Source organism: Theropithecus gelada, chromosome 1 (assembly GCF_003255815.1).
Source record: "Theropithecus gelada isolate Dixy chromosome 1, Tgel_1.0, whole genome shotgun sequence".
NCBI lineage: Eukaryota > Metazoa > Chordata > Mammalia > Primates > Cercopithecidae > Theropithecus > Theropithecus gelada.
This window is the reverse complement of record NC_037668.1, coordinates 103,856,912-103,875,028: the sequence shown is the minus strand read 5'-3', so window position 1 is coordinate 103,875,028 and position 18,117 is coordinate 103,856,912. Positions and strand designations below refer to the sequence as shown.

The 18,117-nt window shown below is 35.1% G+C and overlaps 1 protein-coding gene across 1 annotated transcript; it reads left to right on the top strand.

Annotated features, from left to right (window-relative positions):
- Positions 1–371: 371 nt before the first annotated feature.
- Positions 372–13,089, top strand: ASB17 (ankyrin repeat and SOCS box containing 17). The gene is made up of 3 exons (XM_025356442.1): positions 372–912; positions 10,477–10,756; positions 12,804–13,089. The coding sequence occupies exons 1-3, from the start codon at positions 512–514 to the stop codon at positions 13,008–13,010; spliced, it is 888 nt and encodes a 295-aa protein (XP_025212227.1). The 5' UTR covers positions 372–511; the 3' UTR covers positions 13,011–13,089.
- Positions 13,090–18,117: the final 5,028 nt, after the last annotated feature.

Here is an 18,117-nt window from a genome sequence, read left to right as displayed (position 1 = left end):
TAACTGGTGAGGATTAAGCGAGAGCATACAGTATTCACGCAGAACATGAGAACAACACTTGAATTTATTCACTCTAGCAATCGTTGTCTGCTTACATAATAGCTTACAAAGGATAATCAATCTGTTTATTACTATTATGTAGTCTACTGAAGAAACATGCAGAACTTGAGAAACAATGCAGACTACCCTCAACTGAATTCTTAGAAAATTAAATATATTGTATCTTAGCTTTCACGTTTGCCATTTCTGTCCAATATGTCTCTTTCAAATGTTACCAGTTACATATAATATCCCCTCTGACTTATGCTGGTGACCTCTACCTATTGTGGAGGAATCTCCACCTATTGTGATGTCATCCAGTACTTTGTGGTAATATTTATTTTTTCTGGTTACAGTTTAAAGGGCACTTCTGTTTGTGAAGTAAAGCCTACCACATTATCAAAATATGTAACTGGAGGATTACAGTATGCTTACCTCTGATTTTATTTCTATACTGCTGCTATAAGTAACAATGAGTAAATCTACTAAATTATGTCGTAAGACTTCTTGTCCAAGGAGCAATATATTCTGCAATCTCCTTGACAAAATTGTTAAAAGACCCTCCCTACAGTTTTTGGGTCAGTGGGGATATCACTGTTATGAACCAAGGATTTACAGATCACTGGCCAAAATTCTGAGATATGTGGATTTGGATGGTTTTGACGCACTACTCACAGATTACATTGCATTTGTGGAAAAATCAGGATACCGTTTTGAAGTAAGTTTTAACCTCGACTTTACTGAAATATGTGTGAATACAATTCTGTACTGGGTTTTTGCCAGAAAAGGTAATCCTGACTTTGTGGAATTACTTCTCAAGAAGACAAAAGACTATGTTCAAGACAGAAGTTGTAACCTGGCACTGATATGGAGGTAATAATCTCATACATTTTCACTATAGAACAAGAAAATTTATCTTTAGGAGAGTAGAGTGCTTCTTTTTTCTAAAATTAACATGTATAGTGGCTATATGTGAAGTAAGGAATTCTCACCTAATTGCTTGACCAGTTGTTCACTCCTTCACTCCTTCATTATGTATTGCATTTTAATTTATATGTAAATTATTATGTACCAATAAATCATTAGTGATTCTGCTCTACACAGCTTACATGTTAGTGCTAAACAACATGTTTCTCTAACTAAACAGAGACACTATATTGTGTAATACTATGATCTCCTATTATATTTGTATATGTTTATAAGCTGACTTTCAAAGTACAATTGGGAATATGCACAAATATTCACATAGTAATACTTATTAAACACAATAGTTCCCTATTTGTGTGTTAAACGTTGATAAATTGGACTCCAAATTCTCCAAATTTGAGCACAATGAAGGTCAAGTACCTGATGCTATCGATAATAGAACCAAATTTTTATTGTCTTCACATGTCAATCTACCTAATGCATACTACTGAGGATCTTATGAAAATAAAATCTCCAGTGTATCCTCTTTGTAGCGCCTGTAATATAGATTTTAAAGTTACCTAGTTTGCACTAACCTTAATTTATTCTTTAGTTTTAGATATTCATCTGAATAAAACATTCATGTGTTCATTCATTCAGCAAAATATTTATTAATCATATTATTATGTATGCAGCTCTGTACTAGGTGCAATGATAAATGCATGTATGCAATGAAAAACAAAATTGACAAGATCAGTTAAAGACTAAACCAATTTAGGTTCTGCCTAAAGCAGAGTTTTTCCCTGATTGTGTATCCTATGGTATTGGAGAACCACTAGATTTCATTACTTAATGATTACTAAAGTACATGAACTGATAGCTGTGGTTTGGAAACAACAATAAACAAAACTACCACACAGTACTTTGTGTTTTAAGTAACCATTATATTTGTAATTACAGCAGAAATCAGCAAATCTTCTAAAGCTAACTGTCACTAGCTGGGCTAAAAAGTGCCTGTCTATAGCCCTGGAAGGCCCATGGGAAAGAAAAATTGAGTCAAACAGAGGGAGAGAGAATACATTTTTTAAAATTAAAAATGGAAGCAGAGAGGAGAAAGCTGTAAGGAAAATGAAACAGAGAAACACAGTGGAACATGATAGAGTGCTATTAACAACTGTCTTAAGACAGGTTTAAAATTAATAAATTTCAACTTAGATGCATCCATTGTATCTGTGTAAAACCCATTACAGGCCAATTCTATGGATCGCAACATCATTTGCATAAATGTAAAATCCATTACAGGCCAATTCTATGGATTGCAACATCATTTGAACTTTTCAGAATCATAGAATTTTAAATTTGGATGCAGCCTAAGAATTCATTAGCAGACCTTTACCCTGGACAGCAACCCTCTGTAGGGCATCACTGGTTGATGCTCACTGGTCTCTTCTTAAACAATTCTAGTAGTCGTGAGTTAACTACTTCCTGAGGTAAACCATTCCTTTGCCTTGGGGTCCTTGTTTTTCCTAGTGTTATATATATAGTTATATATATATAGTTATATATATAGTTATACATACATATATATACATGTTATACATAGTTATATATGTTTTATATATATAACTAAAATTAATATAAACATAACTAGTTATATAAATACATAACTAGTCATAATAGTTATATAACTATATAAGTAGTTGTATATATAACTGAATATATATAATATATGTAGTCACATGACTTTAAATATGATGTATATGTCAATGACTCTCAAATCTTTATCCCCAGTGTTGACTTTGCCTCTGAGCTCTGAACTCCTTCTATATTTAATTAATTGACATTGCCACATGGCATCTCAAACTGAATAGAAACAAAGCAGAATACTGATCTAATGCACCCCCCTTTCTGCCAACCTTTTCCTTCCCCAGAATTCCCCCCAACCCCTGATTAACAGTACCTGTTTCTCTACCATGTGGCTCAAGGCAGAAATCTAGGATTTATTCTTGATTCTTTCCTTTGCTTCAACACATCAGTAAGTCCTTTTATCTCCAAAATATATCCCAATCATTTCTATTTCTTTTCGTCTCCTTTCATCTCTTCCATTTCAAATCTAGGTGAACCCACCATCACCTCTTGCATAGAAAACTGGAATAGACTTTTAAAGAGTCATCCAGCTTCCACTCTTCCCTGTCAACTCCTGTAATCTGTTATTGACTCAGAAGCCTGAGTGACCTTTTAAAAACACAAAATGGCTCATATCAACCATAGTTAAAATCCTCCAGTTTTTCCACTACAATGATTTTATACAAGGGATATAGAATTCAAACAATACCCCCTTTTTAAAAAACCCTATATGAAAGATCACTCTGTATTTCTACGAAACCCAATCTCATATTACTCTCCCTTTTGAACACTATATTCCAGCCACACAAACCTTTCTGTTTCTTGAACATCTTCAAGTTCATTCCTGCCATAAGGCCTCATAATACACTCCCTCTGTCCGAAAATCTATTCACTTGGGTCTTCCTCCTCATCAGCTAGGTCACAGTATAAATATCATCTTCTCAAAGAGGCCTTTCCTACTCACACAATCTAAAGAAGCCACTCAGTCATTATATTATTTTACTTTAATGTTCTGCACCTGCTGATCACTGACCTGCTTGTCTACTGTTGTTCCTTTTTTCTTTTTTTTTTTTTTTTTTTTTTTTTTGAGACAGAGTCTGGCTCTGTCACCCAGGCTGGAGTGCAGTGGCCGCATCTCAGCTCACTGCAAGCTCCGCCTCCCGGGTTCCCGCCATTCTCCTGCCTCAGCCTCCCGAGTAGCTGGGACTACAGGCGCCCGTCACCTCGCCCGGCTAGTTTTTTGTATTTTTAGTAGAGACGGGGTTTCACCGTGTTAGCCAGGATGGTCTCGATCTCCTGACCTCGTGATCCGCCCGTCTCGGCCTCCCAAAGTGCTGGGATTACAGGCTTGAGCCACCGCGCCCGGCCTGTTGTTCCTTTTTTCATTGGTTTGCTCACGATCTATCCTCGCAGATAGAGTGTGTAGAACTATGTCAGATACATAGCAACTGCTCAATCAGGATTTTGCTGAGTGAGTAAGTGAATTTTGAAACAGTTTTATTTGATTCTTCTTTCCTGTACTGCACTGAAGTCTTGCATTTCTCCAACCCCGCCCCTGTAGCTATAAAGATCAGTCTGCTAACTCTTTTCTACACGAAAACTTCTCAAATATTTGAACACACCTATTATGTCCTCATAATGAATACCCCATATTTCCTATTATCTGTTGTTCTTTACTTTGACAACATCATTCTTTGGTCATCCTCCCTTGTTTACACTCTAATTTGATAATTTCCCTATTATATCTCCCTGGAGGAGAGGAGATAGAATTAACAAGGGAAAGAAACTTAGGTTTGTTCATTTTCACCACAAACCTGCAAAAATCATCTAAATGCCACAGTGTGACAGATTGTAGGTGGCTAAAGGGAGAAGATATCATTCCATTCAAATAACAATAATAAATATTAAGCATTTTCTAAGTGCCAGACACTATGTTATTTATTGGGGATACAAAAACAAAGTAGACATATTTTCTGATTTTAGAGAGCTCATATACTAGTAAGTGAGGCATAAATGTAAACAGCAATTATAAACACACTCTAGGTACAAAAATAGAAGCATGTACAGGTAGAGAGAGCAGAGAAGGAAATTGTTAACACCATTAGGGAGGAGTAGGTATCTGAGAAGGCTCAATAGAATAGATGATGTCTTAAACTGATTTTTAAAAGATAGCAAAGAGTTTTTTCTTTCTTTCTCTACAAGACACATAGTCTATATAGAAGGAGGATGACTGAAACTAAGGGAGATACAAACAATATTGTTGTATCCTATGACTAAAAGCAGTTTAGTAATAGCTAGAGAGTGAGATAGGAATCAGGTAGTAAGAGAAATGAAGACTGGAATTGAAAGAAGGAAGGATTTTGTAGGCCAGACTGAGGAAGATGAAATTTACACCATGAATAATGCCTGGCCAGTGAAAGTCAACTTGTGGAATTAAAAAGATTCATCAGCCCCATTTGAAGACTGGATTTTGGGAAAATAGGCTGCAGCTATGGCCGGGAAACTAGTTAGTAGACTACTCAAGCACTCCAAGTATAATGTTCTATGCAGGAAGAGTTGGGGGAAAGTGATCTAATTTTTTTAAAACGAAGTGGTTAGAGAAGATCCCTGAGGCTGAATTTGCATAACATGCAAAGTGTGTGTACTTAGTTTGCATGTGTATTTATAATAGTTTTGAGGGGAGAACTAATTCTGCTCGGCCAACATCCCTCCCAACTTCTGGTCGCCCTTTGATACTACAACTGTTCAGGTAAATTATAATGAGAACTTAAACTAAAACAGTAGCAGTGGGAGAAAGGAGAGAGATTTTTAGATAGAATAACAAGACACGGTAAGTGATCAGAATTGGAAGATCTAAGAGAAGAAAGAGTTAAACTTCAAATTTCTAAATTTTGAGAGTGGTTGAAAGTTGTATTAGTTTCCTGTTGCTGCTGCAACAAATTGCCACAAGCTTAGTGTCTTAAAACAACACAAATTTATAGTTTAGTTCTTATAGTTCCAGAGTTCAAAAGTCCAAAATAAGTCTTATAGAGCTAAATCAAATTGTTAGTAGGCCTGGTCCCTTATGGAGGTTTTAGGGAAGAATCTGTTTCCTTGCCTTTGCCAGCTTTCAGAGGCCATCTACATTCCTTGACTGATGGCCTCTTCATCTTCAAAGCTAACACTGTAATGTCATAATCTTATTCATTGACTCTCCTTCCAGCATTCTCTGTACTTATAAGGACTCTTGCAATTACATTGGGCACGCCTAGTTAATCTCCCACCTCAAGATCTTCATCATATCTGCAAAATCCTATTTGTCATACTGAGGGGCCATCATTCAGCCCGCCAAAATGGTCATACCACAAACTTATCAAGGTAAAATATTTTTTAAAAACCTATAAAATCAGTTTTGGACACATGAGTTTGCACTGCCTAATGGATATCGAGGTAGAGATGTGCAGTACATGGCTAGATATACAGTGCCATCCTTAATCTTCTCTTACATCTCACATCTATGTTAGGATATCTGTTGGTTCTACCTGCAAATAATATAAAGCATCTGGCTGTCTCCACTACTATGTTTCAAGCTAAGTGATTTCCTTCCTTCTTTAACAAATTCTCAACAAAGGGCAGATCACATTACCCTTCTATTCAAAACCTCCAATGACTTGTCATTTTGGTTTAGAGTAAAAGGTGAGGTTCTTACAGTGATCCTTAAGGCTCTAAATAACGTGGCATCCCATTACCTCTGTCCTCTTTCAGCCACACTGGTTCCCTTATTCTTCCTTCATCACTCCAGGCACACTCTCCCGCCATAGGGCCCTGAAATATCCAAATGCTTAACTTCCTCGCCTCCTTCTGGTCTTTGTTCAAATGCCACTTTTCAAAGATTTACTCTTCCATCATCTTATTTAATATTTAAAGATGCCCTGACTGTACCCGACCATAGCATATCCATATTTCTTATTCTGCTCGACTTATTCTTTTTTCCAAGCACTCATCACCTTCTAACATAAAATGTGCTTGTTTACTATGTTCATGCTATATTGTTGTTAATCATCACTGTAATATAAGCAAGAGAGTAGGGATCTTCATTTTGTTTCCGGATATATCCCAAGCACCTAAAACAGTTCCTGGCATATAGTATGCATTCAATATTTGTTGAAATAAATAAATGGACAGGGACTGAAGTTATGATCATAAATAAAATTGCCTGGGAATAGTCAAATAAAGTTGGTCTAAAGGCCATGCATATTTACTTAGATGTCGAGGGCAGAGGAAGAGGAGCCAGTGAAAGATAGTTGAGGAGAAATAGCCAAAGAGATAAATGGGTAACTTGGAGAGACTAGCCCAACTGAGTAAAAGGAAAACATAGTTTTAAGAAAGACAACTGTGTGAAATATCACACACATAAAATTATTCTGGAGAAGCACCTATCAAATTTTTCAGTTAGAAATTGAAGGAGAATGAGAAGGGGAAAAATTAGAAATAATTATAGCTAAAAACTGAACCATTCTCTGCATGTCTATATGGAAATATTATGCCCCATTTCATAAGCATTATGACAGGTTTTTCAGATACCAAAGGTTCAGTTCATTAACCTCACATTTAAAAACTAATTCTTGCTTTGCTTGCTGCACTTCATCCATATAAGTACTGCTATAATTAACTGTCAGTACAGATTAAGCAAATTCTGGTTTACAGTAATATACTCTTTAAACATGAGGATTAATCATATGTCATTTGGGTACAGATTAGATTTTTAAACCTCATTTTAAACCTATTTGAGTTTTAGTCATGTTTTCAACATTTTTCAGTATTCATTCAGTATCTTCTAAAGGTAATGTCAATCTTAGTATCTTGGAATCAACTAATATCTCAAAATCTTAATAATGACCACTTATGGTATATTTTGCCTCTGAGTCTCCAGAATTCCCATACTTATAAGGTTCTTAAGTGAAATATTTTCTTAAGAACAAGCAACACGAATACATTAAATTGCCTTTGAAAAGTTTAAGTGATTACACATCAACAAAAATCTTGTTAGGTCTGAAAGCTACAGGATAAATTCAAGGAATTTTTTACTATCACATATATAGTCAAAATTTTCAGTAAAAAAAGTTCAATGAACAAATATTTGAGTGCCTAATATGGGCCAAGCATTGTTCTAGGCACTTAAATATGTAGTAGTCAACTAAGTTGAAATTATTGTCTTTCACGAGCTTACAATTTTGTAAATTGTTCTGCTTATCCATTTATTTTGAAGATGAGAAAATGAAAGTTTAGAGGTGTTAAATAAGTTTTCCAAAAGATCAAATTTAATGTAGTTAGGTACAAAGTGCCCTGAGGAGTGTGAGATATATCTGGGTAATCAAAGAAGACTTCACAAAAGAGTTTATTAGACAAGGTCTCATAAAGATGAGTTAGACTTATCGTAGAATTGGAAAAGAAAAAAAAAAAAAAAAGGCGGGGGAGAAGAACATATACAAAGCAAAGAAATGGGAAAGACCTGGATGCAGTGGCAGTTTGGGAAACTGCTTACCAATGATAGGTAATATAGAAAGATACGTAGTTTAGAAGTTCTCCATGTGTTGGAAGTATTTGTAAAAAAGATGACATGCCCAGGACATTATTGGTCTGGAGATGATTCCACGAGAGAGAGAGGAAATAATACATACTCACATTTATACATACGTACACACAGAAATATCCTCTCTCTCTTTCTATATGTGTGTGCATATGTGTGTATATATATGTATATGTATGTATAGTGCCAGTGACAGAGTTATGACAAAAACCTGCATCTTGATTTCTAAAATGTTACTTTGCACTACACATCACTATTTTTTAAATTACAAAATCCTGGCATTTCAGAGTTTGGTGAAGCTTTGGAGATAAACTAGTTGGTCCAGTGACTTTCCAACTACACTTTTGGAGACCTGAATGAGGAACTAGTAGGGATAAGGGCTCTAGGACTTCCACCAGAAAAACTCTTTTTTCTTAGTTTTGTCAGATTCTTCAAAAACAACTTGAAAAAAGCTCATCTATTACAAAACATTTATCTTCTATAGCTAGTTCTGGTATAGCAATCCTCCAATGCTAGTTTATGTTTGTGCCTAAAACATTCCTTCGAATCTTTTTATTGGAAAACACCTACTAATCTTTCAAATCTTAGTTTCTGGATAACCTATAGGAAATGACTATTTCAGATAGAGTTAAGTACCCCTCCTCAGTGCTTCTATAGTACCCTGAGCATGCTTCTATCATTGTGATTATCACCTTGTATTGTATTAATACAATTTCTTGTGTTTTCCTTACTAGATGGTAATAGTCAAGAACTATATCTTTCATCTCTGTGTATCTACTCCTTAGTACACTCTAGGCAAGCAAGTGTTAAATAAATTAGGTAATGAAGGAATGAGCAAATGAGTACATAAATGCTTTTGGAAACGGATGTAAAGAGGCCAACTTGCCCAACAATCACACAGCCAATTCAGAGTCAAACCTTGGAACCTAGAACACTTGTCTCTACTGTTTATACCATTATACCATGCTGCCTCCCATTTTACCTAAGTACTATATATGTAGTCTTAAAGTTCCCCTTTTTGCATAAGACTTTCCTTGCTCTGAGTAGTTGCCTAAAACCAGTATTTATGCTTCGTGTACTGCCCTGCAGTATTTTATTAGGCCAGTCAAGAGAATTCTACAGACAAAAATCATTAATAAAATTTCCCTTTCATTAGCCTAAAAACCATATTATTTGGCAAAATTATGGCTTGCTAACATAAAATCCCCTGTGGTCAACGACACCACAATAATATTTACTCTGACCAAAATAACAGCATAAAAGTCTATTAAATCAAACAACTGCAAGAAGTATATAGCATTTTAAAAAATGAAGTTTTCATTTCCATCATAAGGGAAGAGAAATTTTTAAGTCTAGCCATCATGTGACACTCTAGGGAAAACAAGATTTCAGAGCAGACTCAAAATTTTACTCAAGAAAAAAATTCTGCCCTTGAGGGACCTGATATGGTTCTCATTATAATTTACATTTCCTAAGCCCAACCAACTCTAATTTTATTAGAGTGAAAAATGTAGAATTAAGATAGTTGTATTTATTCCTTTTCTAATCTCCAAACTCAATTCAAGCTCATGTCTGGTACATGATCAAGAAGAACAAAAACAAAAAGATATGCAAATGATCACATAATTCTTTCTATTAATAAAGTTAAATCAAAAAGTTCTGTCCTTCTTTTCCATTTTATTTTTTCCAGAGCTACATCAGTTTTGTAATACTGTCCTAAGCTGTATAGATTTCTCAACTAGAATTGCTATGACTAAAAGTAAACACTTTACATATATTATAAATTGGTTTTGTTTATCTTTACAACATAAATGGGGTTTCAGTGTTTGGTAGGAGTTTTCTTTTAACCTTCAGTTTGGTCTAGATTCATAGAGTGGAAAACTCCTTTTAAGAAATATATAGGCTGGGGACAGGGGCTCACGCCTGTAATCCCAGCACTTTGGGAGGCTGAGGCAGGCAGATCACCTGAGGTTGGGAGTTTGAGACCAGACTGACCGACATGAAGAAACACTGTCTCTACTAAAAATACAAAATGAGCTGGGCATGGTTGCATATGCCTGTAATCCCAGCTACTCAAGAGGCTGAGGCAGGAGAATCGCTTGAACCCAGGAGGCAGAGGTTGAGATAAGCGGAGATCATGCCATTGCACTCCAGCCTGAGCAACAAGAGGGAAACTCTAACTCGAAAAAAAAAAAAAAAAAAGAAACATATAAAGTTACATTTAAGACATTTAACACTTAAGATAATACTATTATTTTCCCATTACTAGCAAGATAAAGTGTTTGTCACATTTCTTAATTCTATATCCAATGAGGTTTTTTTTGTTTAATTCACAGAACTTTCACACCAGTATACTGTCCAAGTCCATTAAGTGGCATCACACCTCTCTTTTATGTAGCTCAGACAAGACAGTCTAATATCTTCAAAATACTACTGCAATATGGAATCTTAGAAAGAGAAAAAAACCCTATCAACATTGTCTTAACGATAGTACTCTACCCTTCAAGAGTAAGAGTAATGGTTGATCGTGAATTGGCTGACATCCATGAAGATGCCAAAACATGTTTGGTACTATGTTCCAGAGTGCTTTCTGTCATTTCAGTCAAAGAAATAAAGGTAAGAAAACTACTTTTTAAAAAAAAGGGCTCAAATATTAGTGAATCTTAAGATTAAACTGTAAAGGAAAGAATACAGTTAATTTTTAATTTACAGAATATGTCCAGTGACAGATCATTGAGTATATATTAATAAAAATAATAGGGAAAATCTCAAACAGTCCTTTACTTCTTACATTTTTAGAAATATGAAAGAAAATTAAGTTGTATGTATAGTTCATTTTAGTATTAAGTAGATATATATATAATATCCTAATTACATTTTTAAAACTGTTTAAGATGTCTCTGTCCTTTAAAAACTAAATAAAAAAATTTAACAGACCTCCTTTCCAACAGAATATTTCAAAATAAGGGTTACATTTCTCCCCACAAGTACAATCATATGTAAAAAAACAGATTTCTTCCATTCAAGTTCTCAAAGCAATATCAAGTATTATAAAAATATAAATAAAGGCTTAAAATATTTGTTCAAGTGAAAATATCTATCCCTCAGAAATGTGGAGACCTTCTTAATAATAAGGTTTCTGGAATAAATCAAATTTAGAGAAAACAATTAACAGCATATAGGGTACCCTGTCAAAATGAACTGCAAGTGTCAGCATCAAATTGAATTATGCCCATTAGTAGCAAGAAATAAGTCCGTTTAATAGAGAGAAAGCTACCCCTATAAATTTAAACCAATAAAATCAACAAGGAATCCAGTAGTTCCCCTAATCTTTAATGGTGTGACATCAGAAATAAACTCATAAGAGATATAACTCTACTATTTTTTTTCTTTAATGCCTCAGCAGTGAATATGAATGCCTGAGCCAACTGTAAGCAAAGCAAATTTATCAAATTATTTTGGCAGCCCATTTTTAAAACAATTTTTTTTTTTTTGCATTTTCAGAAACTTGCTTGTCCTTGGTCCAGTATTAATTCTGCATAATTGTTACAGAACATATCAATTCTCAACCAGTTCCATGAATGCTATTCCTGAGATACAACCCTAGTAGAAAAGCACTAGGATAGAGTGAGTTTACCAAAATCATCTGCCTAAGTGGCGAAAAATGTATAGCTGGGTTCCAATCAATTGCAGTTTAATAAAGTAAAATAGCATTGAGCAAGAAGATAAAGAATAGCATTAAAACTGCTTAAAGAACACTTTAAATGCCTCTGTTCTGCATTTCCACACTTCTCACTAGTTTTCCCTATCGCAGCACATATATTTTATTGTAAATATATGTTTAGATATTTCTACCTCTACACCAGGAGTCTTGTAAGCACAGAGGCTGTGTCTGTTTTACCTACACTAGCAATTATCCCAAGCACCTATCACAATGCTAAGCATATATTCTTTAATAGTTAAATAATTGAATAATGAATGCATTATATATGTAATAGATAAACAATAGTATCATGTAGCCTGTGGAGTATATGTTCTAGTGGAGAATATTTCTGTAATACAGTAATGTTTTTTCCTCCTAAGTCAATCTATTAACATTTGACCCCTAATATTAAATATTGTAAAAGATGCCTTTCTAAACCTTTAAAAGACATCTTTTCATTTGGACAGGCCTCCTGTCAGACTTTCTTGTGTAGGAAGCATTACTCTACAATAGTTGATATCACCTTGGAAACTTTTAGGACTTCATTGTCTGTGTCCAACCCCAGACTAGTTGAATCAGAATTTGTGGAGTAGGACCTGAGAACTGGTATTTTTTACAGTCTCCCAGATAATTCTATATAGCAAAGTTGACCATAACCACTCTTCAGGAAGAAGTTGATAAAATATAAGTGCAATCCAACTAAAATTAAAAACTTGATCGGATTCATAGTTGTAAAAAAATTTTGCCTTGTGTCCTTAGACATATAGATTATTTAAAGTTTATCCTTGTGAAAAAAAATGGGAATAAAATACTTGCCTCAAGTAAAAATGCTTTGGAAAAAAGTTATAAGGGTTTTATAAATTTATGGTCTATTTTCTAAATTTAAAAACAAGTGTTAATAATTTGGACCAATCCAAATTACAAAACATTACAAAAGTAAAATATTTTGCTTTTCTTCAGACACAGCTGAGTTTAGGAAGACGTCCAATTATTTCAAATTGGTTTGATTACATTCCTTCAACAAGATACAAAGATCCATGTGAACTATTACATCTTTGCAGACTAACCATCAGGAATCAACTATTAACCAACAATATGCTCCCAGATGGAATATTTTCACTTCTAATTCCTGCTCGTCTACAAAACTATCTGAATTTAGAAATCTAACATACGTCAATGTCCTAAGTTCCTTAACAATGCTTACCAATGTATGGCTTAGAAGTTAATAAAAATTAACTTCATGTAAGTTTTTATTGCACTGAACATTCATTTAGAAAATATATTTTCACACAACATCTTAATTGGATCACTTTTTAATCATTATGTGACTCTGCCCATTACCATCTATAAATGTAATAAATTATATGCATTTTACACAAAGAAAAATGAACTATTTTGATCCAAATTACACAAAAATGAAAATATCAGTTCAATCTGTATGTTCTTTCATCATGAAGAAACTTATCTAAAAAAAAATAGAGTTTTCTCAGACAATTTTTTGGCTACTTTCTAAGTATTAGATTTTTTTCTCTACAACTATGTGCAAACATGAAACTTGGAAGACAGTTCTCTATGGATCTCTCTCATGTTTTTCCTGTCAGGAGAAGAGGCACTAATTTCCATTATGGGCTAGCTTTTCAAGAATGTTTGTATAGTAAGCAGTTTGGGAGATAGAGATGGTGTCTTCCACTGGAGCAGAGAGCAGGTTTGTTTATTGTCTACTATACAAAAGTAATGTCTTCCTCTGAGGCAAAGGTTGAGCAAGTTTGCTTGAAATTCATTATAAAAGATTGGAATTTCCCAAGCTCAGAGCTCCTCAGCTGTGACACAAATCTACTGTGTCCACATCTACTTGGCCCACTCCATATCTTGGAGGGTGGATCTAAGTGGAATCGACACAAGCATGAATCTTATGCTACTTGCTAATGCCATCATTAGTAATAAAGTCCTTTGTTTCTAACCCAAGAATCTCTTGTCTTCTGACAGCAAGCATGAAGCTATGGCAGGCTAAACTGCTTGTTTGCAATTAGGGTAAAAATGTCAGACTCTTCACAGTTCTTGAAAATAAGCATCTGTTCCCACCTTATTACTATATATTTTAGGACCTGTCTTAGTAAATTATGGCGGACAGTAGCAGATTCCACCGTCCACTCACAGTCTGGGTACCATCAAAGTGTGACAATTCACAGAAAGAGTGTTCACTCTGGTCTTGTACTAACATAAACTGTGTGAATATTATTATTACAGTGTCTAAAGAACAGAATGTAAATAGTAAAGTAGCAAAGACATGGAGCAATATAACCAGATTACTTGCTTTTTCTTTCCCTCTACTTCCATTTAGGTGAAGTAAAAATACATTATAGGATTGAATTACAGAAATGCTTACTTATATACTTTATTAAAATGTTTATAACAGCATATTTTAAGCTCATAAATATAGAAGTATATATTATAGACGGGCTATTCACATGAATATTTCCTTTACTAGAAACATGTAAAATAGTTATATATTTTGGTTAAAAATAAGTTAATATAAAGAAAGCCTAAAAGCTACCTTTAGTCTAGCACATAAAGAAACACTAGATTGGTGATCCAGATGAAGCAATTTATCTGGCCAAATACCTTAGCAAATCTTTTGACATTTATTCTCTAATTTTCATCCTTTTCTTCCATCCTTCTCTTCGTATGTCTTCAACTCTAAGAAAGATTAATAAATTTGGTCTAGTCTTCACTTTTATTGACTATGTCTCATGCGTATTCTAAAGGGTGGGCAATAAGCAGCAACTAAGTTTCAGGAACTTCTTCCTACTGGAATTCTGATTACTTCCATATTTCTCAACATGATAAATCCAACACCACCCAGAATCTTACTGAACTCTTCCCTTCTGTAATAGTTTCCTAGAGTTGCCGTAACAAAGTGCCACACACTGGGTACTTTATTTCTCATCTCACAGTTGTGAATCCTACAAGTCCAAAATCAAGGTGTCACCAGGGCCCTCCTCCCTCTAAAGCTTTTACAAGAATTCTTCCTTACCTCATTCTAGCTTCTGGTGGTTTCCCTTCCTTGGCTTGTAGCTGCATCACTTCAATCCTTTGTCTTCATATGGTGTTCTCCTCTGTCTTCATGTGGTGTTATAAGGACACCTGTCATGTCTTATCTGATTACATTCACAATAATCTCATTTCCAAACATCACATTCTGAGGTATTGAGGGTTAGCACTCAAACCTATCTTTTTTATTGTTTTCACATTTAAAACATTTTTGTCTTTTTTTTTAAGTTCAGGGGTACATGTGCAGGATGTGCAGGTTTGTTACACAGGTAAATGTGTGCCATGGTGGTTTGCTGCACAGGTCATCCCATCACCTAGGTATTAAGACCAGCATCCATTAGCTGTTCTTCCTGATGCCCTCCCTCTTCCGTCTCCACCCTCTGCCAGGCCCTGGTGTGTGTTGTTCCCCTCCATGTGTCCATGTGCTCTCATCATTTAGATCCCACTTATAAGTGAGAACATGCGGTGTTTGGTTTTCTGTTCCTGCATTAATTTGCTGAGGATAATGACCTCCAGCTCCAACCATATTCCCTCAAAAGACATATCTTTCAAATCAATGTCTTCTCTCCCTCATCAGCCACTCTGCCCACTCAACTCTTCTCTCCTCCCACACGCATCTGTCCCATTCCCATCATTTCTACCTTTAACCCTCATCAACTCTACTAAAACAGTCTCTTAAACTATTTGGTCTCCTTGACTCTGGTTTCAACTGCCCATTTCAAAATCATTCATGCTAACACCCAGATGATCTTATTAAGATGGAAATCTAATCATGTTATACTACCATCACTACTACCACCATCCCTTGCCAATCCCCCAAGGGCAAACATGCCTTAAAACTCTACAGTGGTTTATAGGAGAAACTGATAGAAAGCACCTAGCTTCACTCTCTCTCATATGCACTGTATCCTCTAGCTAAACTAAGCTGCTTACTGCTTCACATATCTTTACTTACACATATGCTGATCTATCTAAAATGCCTTTTCCTTCCTAAAAACCCAATATATTTTATCCTTTAAATTCCCTTTGACCAACAAGCATTACATACTCTTGGTTCCAGTACTTTAACCATTCCTCTATTATGGCACTTATCATATGGTGCTCCAATCCTAATATATGTATTTTTTTCTCTTTATTACACCCAAGGTTCTCAAAGTCAAACACCCTATCTCTTGTACCTCTAACACCTAATATGTTGCCTGGTTCATAGAAAATATTTATTGAATTAGATTTGTTTTATAGATTTCTAAAAGTAATACTCTAAAACTTTTGCTTGAAGGAACAGATCTTAAAATGTGCTTTCAGAGAGGCTAAAAGTAGTTAAAAAACAGAAAAAAGAGAAATAAAACATCCCTGCTGGCTAAAAACATTATCAGAATAGCTTTAAAAATTTTTTGAAAAGCGTTACTCACTGCACACCTATTAAAATGGCTCAATTAAAAAAATAAAAGAAAGCTGACAATACCAAGTACTAGTCAACATAAGGAGCAACTGTAACTCACACATAGCTGATGAGAATGAAAAGTGGTATAGTCACTCTGGAAAAGACTGGCAGCTTCTTATGAAATAAAACATACACTTAACATATGACACAGCTATTTTACTCCTATTTAATCTAGATAAATGAAAACTTATGCTCCCAAAAAAACCCTGTATAGGAAGGTTTATGGTAGCTTTATTCATAATCACTGAGAACTAAAAACCCAAATGTCCCTCAATGAATGAAAGAATGACAAACTCTGGCACATATAAACAATGAAATACTTGTCAGCAATAAAAAGGCACAGCAACACGTATACATTTCAAATGCATTATGCAAAAGAAGCCAGTCTCAAAAGGTTACATGCTATATGGATTTCATTTGTTGGACATTCTGGGAAAAAACAAAACTACAGGGAAAGAAAACAGGCCTGTGATTGCTGGGTTAAAGTTAAGGGTCAGGGAAAGATTTGACCACAAAGGAACAGCACCACGGAAGTCTTTTGGGGTGATGGAACTGTTCTGGTGGTTTTTGCTGGTGGTTACGTGAATCCATAAATGTACTAAAATTCATAGGACCATACACCAAAAAATTTAATTTTAATGAATGTAAATGTAAAAATAAATGCATTACTTCCTAGGCATGAGAATAAGCTATGTTTCTTCTCCACCCCCCACATATTTTACCCCTAAACTTGAAAAAGACTATCTTATGTAGGATTTTATCCTGTGAGGAGAAAAGTGGAACAGGCTAAAATAATGGCTTTACGGTGGAAATTAAAGGAGTTTGCTAACACATTATGGGCATTTACCTTGAAAGACTGGATTATGAGATAACGATCTATAATATTAGAAAAAGGCAAAGGCAAAGAGGAATGAAAGAGTAGAGCAAATCGATCTTAAAATTAAGAAATGGATTGTCTCCCTAGTATTCACCTTCATTTTATAGTATCATGACATAATAATTATATCTTTATTTGATTTGGTTTTCTGTATGTTTCTGCTACACACAAAATGGTTTAAGAAGTAATTTAATTTTAAGAAGATATAAACCTGTTTTTATTTCAGTATCTCAATTCTAGAATAAAAGACATTAATCATTTGGCTGCAGTTTTTGCATCAAAAGCTTTAATTGATGAAAAATGTCTTAAAACTTTGGTGGAATTTCACATTGAGGTTAAATCTAAAAAGAAGCGAATGTATTTGAGGAAATGATATTCAGCATATTTGATATGTTGCACTCGTCTCTGCTTGCCTGTTTTTTTTCCTCACTGCCTACTCCCTTTCCACCTTTTATTGCTTTCCTCTCTTTCTTTCCTGCCACCCCAATCTGCCATGCCTTTTCCTCCTCAGTGTCTTCTTGAAATTTGCCACAAACCTAAATTACCTAACTGCCTTTAGAAATGACCACCTAGGCCTGGCGCTGTGGCTCAAGCTGTAATCCCAGCACTCTGGGAGGCCGAGACGGGCAGATCACGAGGTCAGGAGATCAAGACCATCCTGGTTAACACGGTGAAACCCCGTCTCTACTAAAAAAACACAAAAGAACTAGCCGGGCGAGGTGGCGGGCGCTTGTAGTCCCAGCTACTGGGGAGGCTGAGGCAGGAGAATGGCGTGAACCCGGCAGGCGGAGCTTGCAGTGAGCCAAGATCCGGCCGCTGCACTCCAGCCTGGGTGACAGAGCGAGACTCCGTCTCAAAAAAAAAAAAAAAAAAAAAAAAAAAAAAAAAAAAACAAAAAAAGA